The sequence below is a fragment of the Pavona decussata genome, unplaced genomic scaffold (genome assembly GCF_977016875.1).
Source record: "Pavona decussata unplaced genomic scaffold, jaPavDecu1.1 SCAFFOLD_41, whole genome shotgun sequence".
Taxonomy (NCBI): Eukaryota; Metazoa; Cnidaria; class Anthozoa; order Scleractinia; family Agariciidae; genus Pavona; species Pavona decussata.
The window spans coordinates 262,184-283,918 of NW_028145463.1; the positions used below are offsets into that span (position 1 = coordinate 262,184).

Here is a 21,735-nt window from a genome sequence, read left to right on the forward strand (position 1 = left end):
GAACTGTTGCAGTGTCGGCAAGGATCATGAACTTTTGCCTGAACTATCGTTGAATTTTCAACTGAGTCGCTTCTATTCTCGGCCTCTTCTTCCCAATCACTTTCCAGGTCGCTGTTATGAGATACTTCGGCTTGACTATTTTTAGAACTGGTTTCCTCTTCTTCACTGCTGTCCGACAAGTTTTCATCATTAGCCTCATTACCTGATTCGTCCTCTTTATCCTGGTATCCTCTTTCTTTTTCTAACAAATCGCTTAGAAGTTTTTTATTTTCGATCAGTCGCTTATTCACTCCGAGCTCTGCCAGCCCATCTAGGAAAGTATTGAGCGCACGCGGTTTGGCGACATCTTCGTTATGAGGGAGTAACACATACTCGACAAGCTCTGAGATGTTTGTTACTGGTATTGGGCGCTGGTTTCGGAGTAGCAGTCCACTAGGTGTCCAGAACAAGATATTTTTAGAAGTAGCCATACTATGCAATAGTTCAGAAGCGTGTTTTCTGGAAACGGCGTTGGAAAGGTTGTTCAAGACATCTTTTATCCGGGGTTCTTCTTCGTCACTTTCCTCATCAGAGGTTGAGTAATCCTCCATTTCACTTTCCTCCTCTTTATCCCAATCCATCTTTCTTTTCATATCGACCAGCACTCGTTAAAAGAGAGACACAAATGACCAACATTCAGAATCCACGGTCTCTTTTATAACAGAAGATACCCCAAGCTACTAATTGCAGGGGTCAGTAATTCTTGTATAAACCCACTGCCCTCTTGCACAAGGATGCATTTCTTTGTCTTGTAAGGAACATTTCGCTGAGCAAGATTTAGAAGAGCATCCTTATGCGAACGCAAGAAGGCCCTAACTTCTTCAGACACTGGTATGTTTTCTGTAAGTACATTATAAATAACTTGCAATAACGCATGCAACTGTTGTGGAGTAGCTGTTCTCAAGAGAAACTGACGCTGCTTGGAAGGGCAATCAGAAAGGAGCTGAAGGAAACCTCGGTTGTTCTTTACAACGCGAGACATGATCATGGAATGAGTTTAAGAAAGTAAGTTCCCCCTTTTATTGTGTAGGATGTGGGGGAAGCAATAGACTTGAGGAGAAGGAAAACACTAGAAATAAGGAGGAGGGAAAACAATAGAAACGTGGTGGTGGAGGTGGGGGCGGTGGTGGTGGTGGTGTCGGTGGTGGTGGTGGTGGTGTTAGTGGTGGTGTTGGTGGTGGTGTTGGTGGTGGTGTTGGTGGTGGTGTAGGTGGTGGTGGTGTTGGTGGTGGTGTAGGTGGTGGTGGTGTCGGTGGTGGTGGTGGTGTTGGTGTAGGTGGTGGTGTCGGTGGTGGTGGTGGCGAGAGGGCGTAAACAATAGTCTTTTGGGTGTGGTTAAAGCCTATATAAATCTGAAAACATTTATCGTTTTCTCAGTTCTCGTCAAGTTTCCACAGAGTAGACATGAGTTGGACCTGTTCTGTTTGTCAAGAGAATTTTTCAAGGAAAGATAGTATACGAAGACACATGAGCCGCAAACACAGTGAATCGTCGAGTTTCACTCCATTCAGAGCTATGCCGTTTTCTCCAGAAAAGTGTCAGCGGTTTCAATTTGTGCATCCATTTACTTGTATGGTTGCTGGGATGACCGGATCAGGAAAGACCGTCTGGGTAAAATCTTTGTTGCAACAGGCTCAAAGAGCAATCAACCTACCACCAGAGAGGATTGTTTGGTGTTATTCGCAGTGGCAGCCCGCTTATCTAGAATTGATGGCAACAATGCCAAACATAGAATTTATCAGAGGTATTCCTTCCAATCTAGAGCATGACTCCTATTTTGACATCCGCCAACGCAACTTAATGGTGATCGATGATCAGATGGCTGATGCCGGTGAAGACAAGCGAATCGTCAACCTGTTTACAAGAGGATCCCATCATCGCAACCTAAGCATAATTTACATAGATAGCCTTTATTTTAAAACGATGAGTATTAAAGCTACATGAGCTTGTGGGGTCGTGCATCGTGCAGAACTTATTTCATCAAGGAAAAGGCAGTCGAAGTATCAGCTTAAACAGTCACTACTTAGTCCTTTTCAAGACCCCCGGGATAAACTTCAAGTGCTGACCCTGGCTAAGCAAATGTATCCCAGGCACACCGATTTCTTTATTAATCACTATGAGCAGGCCGTACAGAGGCACTTTGGTTATCTTCTAGTTGATCTTAAAACCACCACTCAAGACAACTGTAGATTGCGAACGAACGTTCTACCTAGCGAAGAACGATTTGATAACGTAGCGGTACCGGACAATATCTCGCAGGAACTACCACAGTACCTCAAACAACAGAACGTAATGACTCCCACAGTAGTTCCAGTAATGAAGAAATTACAAGATTCAATGGATGGTCTTCTCTCACGATCAGACCTTGGAGATGACGAAAGAGCAAAGCATTACATGCAGCTGCAAAACAAGTATTTGACGTTTAAACAACAGTTGAATTCCAGACTCAAAGAATCAAATCCACCCTACTCTGAAGAACAGAGACAAATTTCTAGCAATCATATGCCAGATCAAGAACCAGTGACTGTACAGGCGGGCGCTGTCCAAACTCCCACGGTTATACAGGCGACCGTTGCCCAAGAACCAATCGCAACACTAGCGACGCCCGCGGAAGCGTCACTTCCCTCGTCCATCTTAACACCCCCTCCCACAGTACCCTCACCTACGCAGAAAAGAAAAAAACCACCTCGAATTCGGTTTAAAAACTACCTGGATGACGATGATCGTCCCTCAAGAAGATCCCGGCGAACTCACAGAAATCATCCATATAAGGCTTCTCAAGAGGATGAATTTTAATTAAATTGTGGCGCAATCACACACAAGGATGAAAGGACATCAAAAATGAGATTCTATCCCCCTAGCGATGACGAGGATAAAGATGATTAACGCTGTCATAAGAACTTTGCTTTGTACTTGAATTGTTGAACGATTTAAATAAAGAATTTTCAGTAAATTCTGACCGTGTTTACTTTTTTCAGTGCGCGTTAAACATAACATGCAAATTAATTTAAGCAGGCAGGAATCGATCAACCGTAATATTCTTATTCATAAACAAAGAGAACAAAAGACTGTTTTTACTGTTTAATCCTCGACAAAGCTCAACTTAATTAACATAATAGCTTAAGTAACGGTGCGTGAATCGAAACACGCGTCCGATGTCTGATGTATGATTTCATCTGTTATAACCAACAAAATCACAATCTCGATCAAATTCATCCAAAATAGAATCACTGAAAATGTATGATTATTACTGAAACTCACAATTCGTGAATAATGTGTTTGGCAGTAATCGCTTTTTCATACGCTTACGGACAATGAAAATAGACTACTGCATACAAATGAATGAACAACCTAACTCCCGGTTATCTTTGAGAATGACTTCAACACCGTTCAAAAATTCACCAAAGGAACGCCAGGCAAAATAATGACCTCACACTACCCAAGTGTAGGCTTGCAAAAGGCCAAAGGGCTTTCATCTTCCGTGGAGCAAAAAATTTCAAACCACCAACCGAGGCTTAGCGAATGATTTAAACTCACTGATGGTAAATAACTGCTGGGAGGCCATTATAGTTTGTGTTTCCTACTTCATAGCGGGGAAGTTTTATAACTATTTTATGACTATTCTATTTTTAAACTATGAGATCATCGTTTTATAATGAGAGCAAAATACTCCTCCACCCCAATGATGTCACTATACTATTTTTAACTATGATGTGATCATTTTGATGATCTCAACCCGGGGAGGCTATTGTGACGTTCTACCTCCCTAACTCCCCGGTTTCTCTATTTTTAGCTTATTACTTTATCTTCCGGGAGGGGAGGAAATTACACCCCTTGTCTCTATTTTTAACTTATGACATCATCCTCTAGGCTATTGTTTACTCATCCTCCCCTCTCCCCGGTTTCTCTATTTTTAGCTTATGATGTCATCGTTTTTGATGATGTCATCCTCTAGGCTATTGTTTACTCATCCACCCCGGCTATTGTTTAACTCACCCTCCCCTCCTCCCGGTTCCTCAACCCCCAATTCCTATCTACTGACCTCCATTTCGGTCAGGTGGATGAATCTTGATACCCCAATGAAACACCAGATGAAACACCACCAGGTTTTCATCTGAGATGAAACATGTTTTTCATCGGAGATCAAACATTTGCATTTTAATGAGATTAATTTCTTATTGTTTCATTTGAGAAGACATGTCAAAAACTCGGGCTTCGTGCTTTATCACGGGTTCCAAATACCTCGAAACAGATGAAAGCACTCGGCCTGCGGCCTCGTGCTTTCATCTGTTTCTCGGTATTTGGAACCCGTGATAAAGCACTCGCCCTCGTTTTTGTCATATTACATCAAGTATATAAATAGAGCTATCTCGGTCAATTTACAGCAGAGACCATCGAAACCTGGCAGGCTAATAGTTCTAAAGGCAATACACCTATGGCTATAAAAAATTCGGTTCCCATGGCAACTCACTCTTTTCCAGTCCCCTCCAGCTCGATTTCAATATTTTAGTGATTTTCAGCTTGAAAAACATTTAACAAGGCCACGAACTCGACCTAACATATTTATACGCTTGCTGGATCATGCAGATGAGGCACCGTTGGCAAATATCAAAAAAGAACGGCATAGGTGGCCAGCAAAGCCTTAAGTATCAGGGACGACTGGAACCCAGTATGTTGCCACGGTAACAAAACTGACAAGCTCATATTATGATCAAGCATTTCTGATTTCTGATACAAATTGGTTGAGACATCTTCTTTCATAATATTTGATCAAATTCGGTTGAGTTTATGACGTCATCACTTGGCTAATTTTCATATTTTAAAAAGTTGAATATCTCCGGAGCAAAAAGAGATATTTGAAAATAGTAAACAGCATTCTTCTTCACGTACAGACTACTTGTTCCTCGCGAAGCGAGGGCCGAAGGCCCGAGCGTAGCGAGGTTAATAAATTTGTCGGGCCGAGCCGAGCCGGCCCGAGTGGAGCTAAGCCGCGCGAATTCGAGCGGAAAATATATTTATATGTTTATATCTTTGAAGGTGTCCGTACTGTTACCGGTTGAAACCGGTTGTGTTGCATAGCAACTACGAATTGCGTCTGACGCCAACAAGGCTGGCAAGTGGCAACTTTCCCTGACGTCAGACGCCATTCGTAGTTGCTATGCAACACAACCGGTTTCAACCGGTCAGAAGCGGCAAGGCCTGGTCACTGTATAAAAGAAAACCGCTGCGTCACAATGGCGCACTCTCATGTTTATTCTTGAGGGCCGAACGTGTAATTCATCGAGGCGTGAAAAATGTTTACTATTGGTGAAAGACGACCAAATTGTGATGCAAATGAATAACAGGAGCAGGCACAAGGGACAAGACATATTCGCCGAGGGAGATTTAACAACGAAACTCCTGAACAACGTGAAAGGCGACTTCAGAGTCAGCGCGAGCAGTGAAGAAGAAGGAGACATCAGGAAACCACAGAGCAAAGGCAACTTCGCTTGGCTCAGCAAAGACACCGCCGTCAGGAAGAAACAGAGGAGCAGAGGAACCGCAGATTGGAGTATCACAGGCAGTACAACCAAGGTAGGCGTCAATTAGAAACTTTAGAAGATAGGCAATCTAGGTAAGATTTAACTCGTGCTCGCTTCAATAACGAAACCTCTGTTGAACGCGAGCTTCGATTACATCGACTTCGAAGTAACCAGGCACAACGACTGATTAATGAGACTGAACAGGAACGAGATTTACGATTACAAACGGTTCGGACAAACCAGACACAACGACGGATTAATGAGACTGAACAGGAACGACATTTGCGATTACAAACGCTTCGGACAACCCAGTCCATACGAATACAAGCAGAAAGTGAACAGCAAAGACATGACAGATTACAAATCGCCCGTGACAACAGTGCTCGTAGAATAGAAGTTGAAACGAACGAGGAACGACAAAACAGACTCCAATTGCTTCGACAAAATGGTGCTATGTACAGAGAGACCGAGAGGCTAGAACATGTAGAAGATCAAAATAATCGCGACAGCTATCTTTCCAACGGCTGGAGAAATGACGAACAGCCTTTACATGAACAACAATGGGTTCAAACTGAGATGGCAAATTTCCATCGTGCAATGAATAAATTACAACACCGACAATGTGTAACCTGTAAGGAAGCTTGGCCAACAAACACTGGTTTAACACTTCAGACTTTTGAATGCCTAAGATGTAAGCGTGATAAGGGAAACCCCAAATTATTCTCCCAGGAAAATGACATGGATCCGGGTTGCTTACCAACAGCATTACAAGGCTTAACTGACATTGAGGAGATGCTTATTGCAAGAGCTTGCCCAATTATGTGTGTTTATCGGAAACATGGAGGACAAAGGGGTTATAAGGGACATGTTTTAAATCTTCCCCAAAACATTCAGGGTTTTCTCTCTAGACTTCCTCCTAATGTTGCGCAACTACCTTACCTGATAATTCGAAAACATGGAGCTGACAACACACACAGAGATTGTAGAGTTAGAAGACAGAAGGTTCTTCAGGCAATCACATGGCTGAAGGATAACAATCCCTTTTATGCTGACATTCAAATTGACTATGAAGCCCTCCACAGTTTACCCATTGATGGAGTTCCCTCAGATCTCCCTACAGCTGAGGATCCACAGCCAAATGCACAGGAACACACTGCCGAAGAACACACTTCTCAGAGCAATGATGATGCCCATTCTCAGCACAGTCATTCCTTTCTCCCACTTCCTCAATCTCAACAGTCAGAACAGGATGCCATAAGGGCTTTAATCAATGGAGAAGATCCGTTAGACTGGCCATCCAATGATGGTGATCCTATCAATGAATTCCGTACAGAGGGTTTGGCTACTATGGCATTTCCAACTCTTTTCCCTTATGGAAAAGGAGATCCCACTAAGAAAACACGCCTTCGAGAAGTTTCTTTAACGGAAGGCTTCAAACACCTTATTAAGTATGTAGACTGTTCGACAGCAGGAACCTTTTCCTGGCGCTTTGCATCACACCCTCGATTTCCATATTGGGCACTCAACATGAAACAACGCCATCAACTGTTGTCCCAAGCTCGCATCTATCTCACGCAAAATCCAGAAGACTCCAATTTAACAATCGAGGAACTTCGTCAAATGGTAGGACAGATGTCAGCCAACCAGCTCAGGAATCGCCTTCAACGTTACGTTGCCAAGATTCAAGGGACAAAGCAGTACTGGTATCAACGCTACCAGGAACTGAAAGCTCTCATTGCACAGAAAGGGGCTCCCACCTTTTTCTTCACTTTCAGTGCAGCTGACAACTACTGGCCAGATTTACACCGACTACTACAGGAGCCAAACAATGCCACACCTTCCATTCGCATTAAAGCTGTAATAGACAATCCACACTTGACAGATTCTTACTTTGTTTCAAGGCTAGATGAATTTTCTAATGTTTGGCTAGATCGAGTATTGCACACACAATGGAAGTGGCATCGTTTTGAGTGGCAGGCGCGAGGCAGTATACACGCACATGGCTGTGCAAAGCTTACAAATGATCCAGGCCTTTGCAACCTCGTAAACACAGCTGTTCAAGGATGGAAGCTAGAGCAGATTCTGCAACTGCAAATGCAACAACCAAGCTATGAACACATGGCAGCTGACTTTCAACCCCAAATTGAAGCAGGACATCAAGCAACAACAACTGTTATCAAATATGCAGACTGGTTAGTAACCACAATTAATGAGGCCATTCCCCAGGAAAACTGGGTTGTACCTTCCCCACATCCATCATCTTCACTATTTCAAAACATGCAAAATATCAATGATGACTACCAAGCCCTTGTCAATTCAGTTGAACGCCACACAAAATGCAGTACAGCATACTGCCTTCGGACCAAACCCGGACAGGAACCAACATGCCGTTTCAATTTCCTAAAGGACTGTCAAGAAGAAACATCCCTTGACTTCCACCTGATAAGAAAAGCAGGCAGCGATGACCAGGAACTGACAGTTGAAGAAGTCACCCAAGCTCGAGTTAAAGTAACCCTAACTACTAAACGCAATGACAGCCGTATTAACTCCCACAACCGAGTAATGCTACAACACTGGAGAGCCAATGTTGATCTTCAAGCCATTGTTGATACTGACCAATGCATTCGCTACATGGCTAAGTACGCTACTAAAGGTGAACCAAGATCCCAGTCAGCCACTGAAATCCTGAGACTCTGTGTAAACAAGCTTCATGACACAGACATGGCAACAACTGCATTGCGAAGTGCAATGATCCAAGTTATTGGAGAGCGTGACATAGGATCACAAGAAACTGCTCACCTGCTTCTTGGAAAACCATTGTACTCCTCCACATTCTCGTTTCTCTGTGTGTCATTAGATGGTAGTAGAAGAGTTCGGACAGGGCAAGATGAAAATGACAATCAAGGCGATGAAGCATTAGACCCTTCAGTACTTGATGCTTACTCGCTTCGAGCTAACTGGCAAGAACAGACCCCAAATATTCTTGATCTCAACTTGGTTCAATTTGCTTCAGCTTACTATGTCTCGAAAGGAGAGCTCAAACGCCGTAAACAAGAAGTAATCATTCGAACATTTCCCAATTTTTCCCCTAATCCATCCGGACAGAACTATGGAAAGTACTGTAAATATCAGCTGATTAAATACAAACCATGGTCTGCTGAAGTTAATACTGCTTGGAATGGACTTGAAGACTCAGATGACATTCACATACAATGTTACCATGCATTTCTTACATTGGACAACGCTGGAGATTACATGCCCATGTTAGCGCAAGAGCAACAACAAGCTCAACGTTACACTGAGGAAGAACAAGACGATGATGATGAGGAAGATGACGAACCACAGCACGAAGAAGAACCTGAAGAGTGGATGCTCCTGTGTCGCTTAAATCAACAATATGACCAAAGTGTATCACAAGAAAACCCCACTCAGCAAAACTTCCACTTTGACTGGACGACAGCAGGAAGGACAATGCCTCCTGGTTTAGTTCGTGACTCTGCAAATTGGATCACAAAAAGGAGAAATGAAGCAGGCGAAGACCCAACTGTTGTACACAGGAGACAGCACCAGCCTGTTAATCCAGAACAACTAAATGTCGATCAGCGCCTTGCTTTCAACAAAGTAGCTATGCATCATGACGCTCTCAACAGTGAGACACCAAATGAGCCTCTCCGCATGATAATTACAGGAACAGCAGGATCGGGCAAGTCTTTTTTAATCAATGCCTTAATGACCATTCTACGAGATAAGTGTAAGCTGACAGGTACTACTGGAATTGCTGGATACAACATTCGGGGCTGCACATTACACTCTGCGTTGCAGCTGCCAGTGCGTAACCACAACAATTCTGACTTGCAAGGACAAGCACTACAACGATTACAACTTCGCTTCACTGGTAAGCATTACCTTATTACTGATGAGATGTCTATGCTCGGACAGAGGACATTGGCTTGGGTAGATAAGCGTCTGCGCCAGGCTACAGGTAAACTAAATGAACCACTTGGAGGAATTTCAATGATCTTGCTTGGAGATTTCGCACAATTGCCACCTGTTGGAGACAAGCCTATTTATGCCACATCGCCCAGTTCAATTCTAGGTCAACATGGTTATTCAATATATACTCTTTTCGAAACAGTTGTGATGCTAAGGCAAAACATTAGACAAGCAGGAAATAATCCAGAGGCTGAAGTTTTCCGAGAAATTCTTATGCGTATGCGAAATGGCCAGAGCACGCAATGCGATTGGCAAAAACTTTGCGAACGTACACCACAGCACATCAACATGGACAACTTCAAAGATGCCCCACGGTTATTTTTTGACAAAGCAAGTGTAGCAAACTACAATTATGACAAACTTAGCAACCTAGCAAACCCAGTTGCTCGCATCTCTGCTGTTCATTCAGGCAGAAATGCAAAGGCCCCACATCAGATGATGCTGGAGGTCTTAATGCTGTTATATTTCTTGCAAGAGGAGCAGCTGTAATGCTAACATGTAACCTTTGGCAGGAAGTTGGACTGTGTAATGGTGCATCAGGTGTTGTACATGACCTCATCTTCCATCCTGAGCGCCCTCCCCCCTGTTTGCCTATCGCAGCACTGGTGGATTTTCAGCACTACACAGGACCACCTTTCCTGCACACACACCCTCAGATTGTCCCTATACCACCACACTTATTTGAATGGGAAACTGAAGGCCAACGATTGTCACGACAGCAGCTACCACTTCGTTTAAGCTACGCGATGACCATTCACAAGTCGCAAGGCCAAACATTATCTACAGCGGTTATTGACCTAGGAAAAGCAGAAAGAGCTGCAGGATGTAGTTTTGTTGCACTCTCTAGAGTACGCTCTTTAGATAATGTAGTTCTACAGCCATTGTCCTTTCAAAGACTCCAGGCGATAGCTAAAAGCAAGCAATTACAACAAAGGCTAAGAGAAGAGGAACGATTACAACAACTGGCTGATATCACCGCACGTCAACATCAGCACCGCCATTAATCTGCTCAATCAACAACTACCCGTAGTTCACAAATGAACCCTCATCTTAAAATCTCATATAGCCAGTATCTAAATGCTAGATATTTTTTCCTTGTTAAGGTAAGTGATTATTTCCTCATCTTAAAATCTCATATCGCCAGTGTCTAAATGCGAGATATTTCTTCCTTCTTAAGGTAAGTGGACACAAGAAAAGTACACTTTCGAAAATTTCATTTCAACATAAAATTTATTTCATACATTTTAGTTTATCTAGTGTTGCCAGTTTAGATGTAGCATAAAGATAAATCTTTACATTCTAACCTCTTCTGCAAGGTAAGTGACAACAAAATTGCAGTTAAACGTGAAAACATAACTTTTGTCACTTAGTACTTTTTCTCAATACCAAAATTATGTATCCAGGCTGCAGTAAAAACAACTTCATTACTGAATAGTAAGCAGATGAGACTCAGGGAAATGGAATTTTTGGATGAAGATATAGTCATTTCTTATCCATTCAATTTCCCCCAGTCTTGCCTTGCAACTATTCACTGAGCACTCATAACAAAGAGAACATTACATTGCAGTAATTATTGAACGCGCGTGCGAAATAAGGCGCAGAGTGACTTTTGATGTAAGGTCAAATTCTCCTTTTGTTTTGTTGGAAGGAGAATTTAGCAATTTATCTTCAACCAACCACAATCACATGTCATCAGTACATATTTTGTTCATGCAAATAAAGCAGTTTCAACTATAGCAAATGTTGTACTTACTGAGTTTCAATTAATCATTATCCTGGAAGGTACGGGGGGGGGGGGGGGGGGGGGGCGTTTGGAGAGCAAAAAGATGAGCTACAGTTACATAGACCATCTTCGGAGAGCTCTCTTAAATATCATTTGAAAAATATTGTACCCTTTACACTTTTACCAACCCTTTCACTACCAACATATCAGAGATAATTCTCCTTAGTAATTTTATTCCTGAGATTTTGGTGTCATAGCAAAACACAATTATTTTTATTTCCTTAATTCTTATGACCTATCTGCTTGAGTGTATTAAAATTATAAGGAGAATTTAGAATAAGGCGGCTCAATTCTGGGAGTGAAAGGATTGGTGGGAAAGGGAGACGGTTGCACAGGGTAACACTTGACCATGTCCACGGTAGCAATAATTTTTCCTTCTGTTAAATGCTTATACTCTATTGAATGACTACTTCTCAATTCCATGAAGAGTAAGGAGATCAATGTAATTTATAGAACCTTCTGGTCAGGGAAGCACCATTATACATGTGAAGGGGGTGAGGGGGAGGAAAGGTATGTCAGTTTTTAAACAAGCAGGGAGCATGACTTTTTCCAACCTTGAAATCCTTTTTCCTACTTCTTTTGCAATGCAAGATTCTTTTATCTAAATTTTGGTTTTCCATGATTTGTTTTCATTGCTTTGGGACACCCCCCCTTCACATTTCTAATGCTGCATCCCTAATGTCATGTTAACTACAGGGTATCACTCCCATAGTATGTGGGGATGACATGACCCAGAGTGGGTGTGGTACAACCAATTGCGCAAGGGTGGGCCTTTTCAAAGGGCACACTCCGGGAGGCGCACTATCCTCTCCATCACTATCATAAACAGCCCTTGCCCATTCCTTCACTTCTAATCAACTGTACACCTACCCCTAGCTTCGCGAGGTTTTGCGATTCACGTATTTCTAGTTTATGTTTTAAAATGGCTCAGATTAGAAAGACGCGAATTTCGTCATAGTAGCACTTTAATAGAGTTCGGACTGTATAAAAAAGTTTAATATCAAACAATGGGTCCCACACCCCTGGGAGCATGATTTTCAAAGCCGCGTTCACTGCTGGTGTGTCCCGTAAAAGGTGGTTTAATTAGTCTCCCTGTTCCAAGATGCAAGTCTCCGGCTTTTTTAGGTGATCGATATTACTACATCTTCTCCAAATAAGGGTGTAGCAAGATACGAAACTTTAACCTGATGCAGGGGACCACACGACGCAAAATAAACTGTTCTGAATACGTTCCGTTGCCGGATCTCTTGCAGTGAAATGCACGTGCCAGACGTCACTTTACGTGTAAATAAACCAAACTGATTGCAGGGCTGACACTACGGCAAAGGGCTTATTTATTAGGGGCCAATATTTCAACCAGTACAACTAGTCTTCTTCAGGGCCAGAGTTACAATGAGTTACATTTAAACGTAAGCATAAACAGTTAAAGGTTAACACGATACGTTGTATGAGCCTCTCTATGGGTACCCACAGTCTTCGTTTTCTTCGCGATTTTTTAGCCTGCGTAGCTGGCGGTTTTGGAGGGCGGTAAAGCCGGGCCAAAACGAGTGGCGCAGCTGCGGGTAAAATGTGGAGAGAACCGTGACAGTCGCGGCGAAGACGCGTCAACGAACGGCTTTGCCGCAATTTTCTCGTTGCCCTCGCCCAGTTTCTCCGCGGCTTCGCCACTCGTTTTGGCCCTCGTGCCCGGCTCGCCGGTGAGCCCACCCATAAAAACCGCCAGCTACGCAGGCTACGATTTTTTCGCAAATCTTCGTTTTTTTAGGAAGATCGTCGTTTTTTCGGATTGATATGGTTTAAATGTTCTTTCAGTGTTATTCACAGTTGATAAATATTTCACTACAATAGCAAATTGCATAATTCACTGAAACAATAAAGGATTGTTGGATTCTTTGGCGACGTTTTAACCCCATTTTAACATGCTAGCAGCTGATGAGATTCCAAGAAATCGAAACTGCAGTCTTGCATGAGAAACAACATCAGACACTCACCAGAAGAAATTTCACCAGCATCCCAGAGACTCACAAGAGAGTTGTCTATCGTAGCTTCGAATATCTGCTGCGGATGCGAGCTAAGCCACAAAATAATGGAGGTACATTTCAGCTCTAAGAACACAATAGCTGGTTTTCAGATAAGAAGCAACTCAGAGAGCTAAAAGACAGCGCAACAAGCTATTGATCGTTTTCACGTCACTTCACGCATTGGCCCGCCGCCATATTGGTGTACCACTTTTGATTGCGTAATACGGCATTGGTAGGTCACAACTGCAATTCCAGACCTGCCAACTCTCTCGGTTTTCCCGGGAGTCTCCAAGTTTTTCATCAAATCTCCCGGTCTCCCGGTTAGACCACCAAATCTCCCAGGAAATACCTACCGCGGCCTTTTTCAATTGTTTTTTTTTTTAATCATTAATTTCATTATTTTTGAGACGTCAAATAGTAAAATAAAACAAGAAGTGGATTTATTGTTCCCACTAGAAAAAATGGACTTACACAAAAGCGAATCAAGCTCCGAGGATAATTCGAAGGCTGCATATTCTTTTCCGATTTCTGAAAATGCAAAGAAGCTGGATTTGCCGATCAGAGATCGATATTTGCAGAAAATATCCGCAATCGGAATCGATCCAGTGTTGATCGAAGGGAAGCACTTTCAGCCTGACTGTTTACCTCCGGTCGAATCCACAGATATCTTGTGTTATCTCGTTTTGGAGACAAGCTTCTACACTCATTATTTGACATCTGCTGCTACTTTTTTTTTTTAATCCAGAGTGTATTCTTTTGCGAATTCAGCGATTGTTTGATCTTTTCCATGCGATTTATAGTTTTTGAGTTTTGACGTTGCACGCAGTGTACCAAGCTGTTGCATTCATTTGCCTCTATCTCTCTTATTTTTTGTGCTATGGTGCTACTTTCTTTTAATGGATAATGTATTCTAATCCGAATTCAACGAAAGTTTAAGCTTTTTCATACGTGTGTACTTAAACGAAAATTGACTTACGCGTTCACAAGCTTTTGCATTTATTTGCCTCTATCTCTCACATTATTTGACCTATGCGGCTACTTTTTTTTAATTCACATTGTATCGTTTGCTAAATTCAGCAATACTTTAATCTTATTCATACAATTTATAGTTTTTGAGTTTTGACGTTGCGCACACAAGTAATTGAAATTTTCCCGACGTGTAATTTAACAAAAATTCAAGTTACGCGTTCACAAGCTGTTGCATTCATTTGACTGTATCTCTCTTATTATTTGTCCTATGCTGCTCCTTTTTTTTTTTTAATCTAAAGCGTATTGTTTTCCAAATTCAGCAATAGTTTAATCTTCTCTATACGAATTATAGTTTTTGAGTTTTTTACGTTGCGCGCACAAGTAATTGAAATTTTCCGACGTGTAATATACCGTGTAGCATGAAAATTTTGCGGGTTCTAATTTTTGCGGATTTTGCAGATTGACCTCGATCCGCAAAAATTAGTTCCCGCAGAAAAAAACATCCGCAAAATAAAACGCCACAAAAATTAACTCCCTTCAGTCAAACTTAAAAATCCTCTTCAGTACACTTCTGCCACTGGAGTGATATGCATTGGACTTAAACAAGAACATTAACATGATTTTCCATTAGATAAAGCAACTAGAGCTGTCAAGAGTAAAGCAATTCTGTACATTAGATCGGCACGAATGGGTCATCTGAAGGAACGCACAGACTTGAATCGTGCATCAGACCAACCGTGTTCTATTGACGCTTCTGCAACGGCCTGCACAGAAGTGCAGAAGTTCAACTGAACAAGAGTGTTATTATTATTGACTGAGTCTGTCTCATTGCGTTACAATAGGGCATGCTTTTGCATTTTAGCATGCCGCTCCCAGTTAGGTCTCAAAGCACATCTTTCACTCGAAAGCCCCTCTGTATGCATAGAAAAGTTTCAGCTACGGAAATTCAAACATTCATTCTGCTTTCTTATAAAATAATATACGGCAATAGCGTCGTGGCAAACCATATTAACGAAACAGTGTTTGGCTGTGCATGGTAGGGGTAGCCTTTTTGTTGTTCCGTTCCTTTGCGCAGTAAGGCATTTCAGTGATATGTCTCTAATATGTAACTAAGAGTGAACTGGGACTCAATTGACCGTACAATAAAAGTTGAAAATATTCAGGTTTCTTCCATTTAAATGTTCTGCTGCTTGAACCAGAGCATCGCATAAATTAGTTCCCAGCTGAAATTTAAGTCATCTCGAACCGCAAAAATTTGTTCCTGCAAACCACAAAAAATCGCCAATCCGCAAAATAAAACTTCCGCAAAATTTTCGTGCTACAGGGTAACGCAAATTGCGCTACGCGTTCACAAGCTGTTGCATTCATTTGCCTGTATCTCTCTTACTATTTGTGAAATGGTGCTACTTTTTTTAATGGATAGTGTATTCTAATCCAAATTCAACGAAGGTTTAAGCTTCTTCATACAATTTATAGGTTTTGAGTTTTGACTTAGCGCGCACAATTTATTGAAATTTTCCGGCGTGTAATTTAGCGCAAATTGCGCTACGCGTTTACAAGCGGCTGCATTCATTTGCCTCTTTCTCTCCTATTATTTGTGCCATGGTGCTATTTTTCTTTCAATAAATAGTGTATTCTAATCCGAATTCAAGGAAAGTTTAAGCTTCTTCATACGATTTATAGTTTTTGAGTTTTGACGTTTCGCGCACAAGTCTTTGAATATTTTCGGGGTGTAATTTAACGAAAATTAGATTACGCGTTCACAAGCGGTTGCATTCATTTGCGTCTATCTCTCTCATTATTTGTGCTATGGTGCAACTTTTTTTTTTAATTCACAGTGTATTTTCTTTCAAATTCAGCAATAGTTTAATGTTATCCATACAATTGATAGTCTGTTAGTTTTGACGTTGCGTGCACAAGTAATTGAAATTTTCCGACGTATAATTTTACGAGAATTCAGTTACGCGTTCACAAGCTGTTGCATTCATTTGCCTGTATCTCTCTTATTATTTGTTCTTTGCTGCGTTTTTTTTTAATCCACAGCGTATTGTTTCCAAATTCAACAATAGTTTAATCTTATCCATACAATTTATAGTTTTTGAGTTTTAACGTTGCGCGCACAAGTAATTGAATTTTTCCGGCGTGTAATTTAACGAAAATTCAGTTACGCGTTCACAAGCTGTTGCATTCATTTGCCTGTATCTCTCTTAATATTTTTGCTATGGTGTTATTTAACTTTTAATGGATAGTGTATTCTAATGCAAATTCAACAAAAGTTTAAGCTTTTTTACACAATTTATGGTTTTTAAGTTTTGACGTTTCGCGCAAAACTCATTGAATATTTCCGCTGTGTAATTTAACGAAAATTGACTTACGCGTCCACAAGCTCTTGCATTCATTTGCCTGTATCTCTCTTATTATTTGTTCTATGCTGCTCTTTTTTTTTAATCCACAGCGTATTGTTTTCCAAATTCAGCAATAGTTTAATCTTATCCATACAATTTATAGTTTTTGAGTTTTAACGTTGCGCGCACAAGTAATTGAATTTTTCCGGCGTGTGAGTTAACGAAAATTTAGTTTCGCGTTCACAAGCTGTTGCATTCATTTGCCTGTATCTCTCTTAATATTTGTGCTATGGTGCTACCTAATTTTTAATGGATAGTGTATTCTAATGCAAATTCAACAAAAGTTTAAGCTTTTTTACACAATTTATGGTTTTTGAGTTTTGACGTTTCGCGCACAAGTCTTTGAATATTTCCGGGGTGTAATTTAACGAAAATTAGGTTACGCGTTCACAAGCGGTTGCATTCATTTGCGTCTATCTCTCTCATTATTTGTGCTATGGTGCAACTTTTTTTTTTAATTCACAGTGTATTTTCTTTCAAATTCAGCAATAGTTTAATGTTATCCATACAATTGATAGTCTGTTAGTTTTGACGTTTCGCGCACAAGTCTTTGAATATTTCCGGGGTGTAATTTAACGAAAATTAGATTACGCGTTCACAAGCGGTTGCATTCATTTGCGTCTATCTCTCTCATTATTTGTGCTATGGTGCAACTTTTTTTTTCTAATTCACAGTGTATTTTCTTTCAAATTCAGCAATAGTTTAATGTTATCCATACAATTGATAGTCTGTTAGTTTTGACGTTGCGTGCCCAAGTAATTGAAATTTTCCGACGTATAATTTTACGAGAATTCAGTTACGCGTTCACAAGCTGTTGCATTCATTTGCCTGTATCTCTCTTATTATTTGTTCTTTGCTGCGTTTTTTTTTAATCCACAGCGTATTGTTTTCCAAATTCAGCAATAGTTTAATCTTATCCATACAATTTATAGTTTTTGAGTTTTAACGTTGCGCGCACAAGTAATTGAATTTTTCCGGCGTGTGATTTAACGAAAATTTAGTTACGCGTTCACAAGCTGTTGCATTCATTTGCCTGTATCTCTCTTAATATTTCTGCTATGGTGCTACCTAACTTTTAATGGATAGTGTATTGTAATGTAAATTCAACGAAAGTTTAAGCTTTTTTATACAATTTATAATTTTTGAGTTTTGACGTTTCGCGCACAAGTCATTGAATATTTCCGGTGTGTAATTTAACGAAAATTGACTTACGCGTTCACAAGCGGTTCCATTCATTTGCCTCTATCTCTCTCATTATTTGTGCTGTCGTGCTATTTGTTTTCTAATGGATAGTGTATTCTAATCCAAATTCAACGAAAGTTTAAGCTTTTTTATACATTATATAGTTTTTTAATTTTATCTTAGCGCGCACAAGCAATTGAATTTTTCCGGTTTGTAATTTAACAAAAATTGATTTACGCGTTCACAAGCTTTTGCATTCATTTGCCTCTATCTCTCACACTATTTGACCTATGCGACTACTTTTTTTTATTCACATCGTATTGTTTTCCAAATTCAGCAATACTTTAATCTTATCCATACAATTTATAAATTTTGAGTTTTGACGTTGCGCGCACAAGTAATTTTTTGGCGTGCAATTTAACGCAAACTGCGCTACGCGTTCACAAGCTGTTGCATTCATTTGACTGTATCTCTCTTATTAATTGTTCTTTGCTGCTCCTTTTTTGAATCCACAGCGTATTGTTTTCCAAATTCAGCAATAGTTTAATCTTATCCATACGATTTATAGTTTTTGAGTTTTGACGTTGCGCGCACAAGTAATTGAAATTTTCCCAACGTGTAATTTAACAGAAATTCAGTTACGTGTTCACAAGCTGTTGCATTCATTTGCCTGTATCTCTCTTATTATTTGTGCTATAATGCTACTTAACTTTTAATGAATAGTGTATTTTAATGCAAATTCAACGAAAGTTTAAGCTTTTTCATACAAATTATAGTTTTTGAGTTTTGACGTTGCGCGCACAAGTCATTGAAATTTTCCGACGTGTAATTTAACGCAAATTGCGCTACGCGTTCACAAGCTGTTGCATTCATTTGCCTGTATCTCTCTTAATATTTGTGATATAGTGCTACTTTTTAATGAATAGTGTATTCTAATGCAAATCCAACGAAAGTTTAAGCTTTTTTATACGATTTATAGTTTTTGAGTTTTGACTTAGCACGCACAAGTTATTGAATATTTCCGGTGCGTAATTTAACGAAAATATGGTTACGCGTTCCCAAGCGGTTCCATTCATTTGCCTCTATCTCTCTCATTATTTGTCCTATGCTGTTCATTTTTCTTATAATGGACAGTGCATTTTTTTTCAAATTTAGCGAAAGTTTAATTTTCTACATACAATTTATAAATTTTGAGTTTTAACTTAGCTCGCACAAGCAATTGAATTTATTCGGTGTGTAATTTAACGAAAATTGACTTACGCGTTCACAAGCTTTTGCAATTCAGCAATAGTTTAATCTTATCCATACAATATATATTTTTTGAGTTTTGACGTTGCTTGCACAAGTCATTGAATATTTTCGGTGTGTAATAACGAGAATTAGGTTACGCGTAGTCACAAGCGAAACTTTCTTGTGTCCCAAATGTAATGTTGGAACCCAGTCAATATTAAATTTATTCCAGCTTTAAGCCGCTCTTTCTGAAACGAAGTGCTTTTTGCAAACACGATCGTGCTCTAAGATCGGTGAGGTCGTCATGACTTATCGCTGAAATCGAGCGAGATTTTCTCTCTTCTGACAATTCTTGGGCTTTTTAACCTTGATTTGTAACGATAGAAGTCACCCTTGCAAAGTATATCCTTTTCTCTCGTCCACTTTTCCTGCCACAGCCAACAATCAGACACCAAACCATGTTCTTCGCAAGCGCCGCTTCTAGTTTGTTTACAATTTTGGTACACCAATATAGCGGCGTAGCAACGGTAGTCAAGGATTTGGTCACGTGAGTGAAAACGATCTATAGCTCTCGAAAGCAAGAGAAAACAATGATAAGCTTTGTAAAGACGAGGATCTGTTAGACCCATCATATCCGTGCAATCTTCACGCAGCGAGATACAATAGCATATGCATTAATTCACGAGTTAAGAATTCCACGGATCCTGTATCTTTAAAGATAACATTTATTTAGCGCTACCTAAAATCTTGAAGTCAATCCAAGCCGATAAGCCTTAACAAATGCCACAGAGCTAGCATACACAATGGCATATCAAAACCTAATCCTTACGGCTCTTAGTGTTCGGTATGAAATTTAGTATATTTGAGAATTATCCCTCACGATCAAGACAAACACCATTAAGAGCGGTCGCGTCACATTTTTATCTAAAGGGAAGATTCTCTTATGCAAAAGGAAAATCGCTTAGAGAATTGCATGTAAAACCAAAACTGAAAAGGCTTTTATCAACACAACGGACACACAGTGGGAGTCGCGCAGGTCTTTGAACCCCACTAATTTTAACACACAGAAATGTGGTCAAATGCCAAAATTTAGAAATAACAGATATTTTCTGTAGTGTTTACGAGTTTTGACAGTTTTATATCAGTTTTTATATTTTAATTGCATCATATAATATACATCTAGTAATAGGACCTCTATGTAAACCACTCTTGTGATGGAGCATCCTATTAAAAGATTGTTATTATTATTATATCTGAGTGTTCAATTTGATCACGCAAATTGTGGTCAATTTTCAGATCTTCGCTTCGATCTTGAGATCTTCGCTTTTTCCGCGGTAATCTTCGCGTCTTAGATTTCTTCGGAAATACCCATAGAAAGGCTCTTGTATGGAAGAGTTACCTTTTAATAAAAGTCAAGAATCGCAGTTCTATTTAGGAATGAACATTTGGCCAGAATTGAATTTAAAATCTTCAATTTTAATCTTTTAGCCTGTTTAGACCATTTCAGCTACCTCCATACTGAAATCCTAAAGCATGACCATTCAAATGAAAGCTACTGAGGAGCACTTTTGGTTTCCATTGATACTGTTTAGTACCGTACATGGTGGTTCTAACTTTTGAGTCCGTGGACAAAATCTTGAATGTCTCCAATATTTGCAGAACTGTAGACCATTTTTTTATTTGTCACCTTCCATAAACCAGACGTTAATGTTTATCCTGGGTTAGCCTAATCGTACTTGGAACGACTACTATGATGGATGCAGCATAGGAGATTGACTTCTTGGTCTCTGCGTTCCACCGCCAAAATATGTCTTGGGTACAAACCGAAATATTGCACATCGAAAACGAAGGCTTGTTAGTATGAACGGTTTCCAGTTGACTGAAGAGGGGAAAACCCATGTCGATTGTGAAACAGATTTAAATGAAAACTATTCAGCACTGTCTTTTTTTGGAGAGATCTATTTTAAGGTGTAAATCATTTAGCCAGTTTAACAGGCGCTGTTAAGGCGGGGGTAAATCTGAAAGCCGTTTTCACGCCGCTTAAAATCGGTTTAATGAAAATATCTCGTTCACGTTTCAAGCAATCCAAAAACTCTCCGCTCATCCCGTGAATCTGTGTTGTGGGTTTTTTTTGTAAATTAATGGGTATATTTGTGAAGAAATAGTTTTTCTAAAAGGATTGGTAAAATTAAGAGAGATAAGAAATATTGAAGATTTAGTGAAGTTTTAAAATTAGAATTTGTAGTTAATAATTAATAGATGGAAACCAAGTTAGTCCACTAGCAACCTGGGGTGCTCTTGCGTGGGTATCAACTGTCCAAAAATCGTTTTCTTTCTTTTATCCCTTGTTTAAACCTCTTAAAATTCCGTTCAAATTTACGTTTACCCCCACCTTAAGGGAAACGGAAATCAGACGCGCGTGCGAATTGCTTGGAACGGCGCGCGCGTGAGCGTTTTCGCTCCACTCGTTTCTCGCGCGTGCCCGATTCCCTATCCCCTCCCCTCTTCTTTATAGCACCAGACACGCAGGCTATCTGACAAATTCCAACAACTCCGATAGAAAAACCCAAGAAACAAGGACATTTATGAAA

At 40.3% G+C, this 21,735-nt stretch overlaps 1 protein-coding gene and 1 pseudogene across 1 annotated transcript; both read left to right on the forward strand.

Moving 5' to 3' along the window:
- The window catches only part of LOC146482895 (uncharacterized), a 47,644-nt pseudogene that overhangs the window by 14,472 nt on the left and 11,437 nt on the right, over positions 1 to 21,735 (forward strand).
- On the forward strand, positions 5,287 to 10,043 carry LOC146482896 (uncharacterized). The gene is made up of 2 exons (XM_085106491.1): positions 5,287 to 5,613; positions 5,766 to 10,043. The coding sequence occupies exons 1-2, from the start codon at positions 5,287 to 5,289 to the stop codon at positions 10,041 to 10,043; spliced, it is 4,605 nt and encodes a 1,534-aa protein (XP_084962617.1).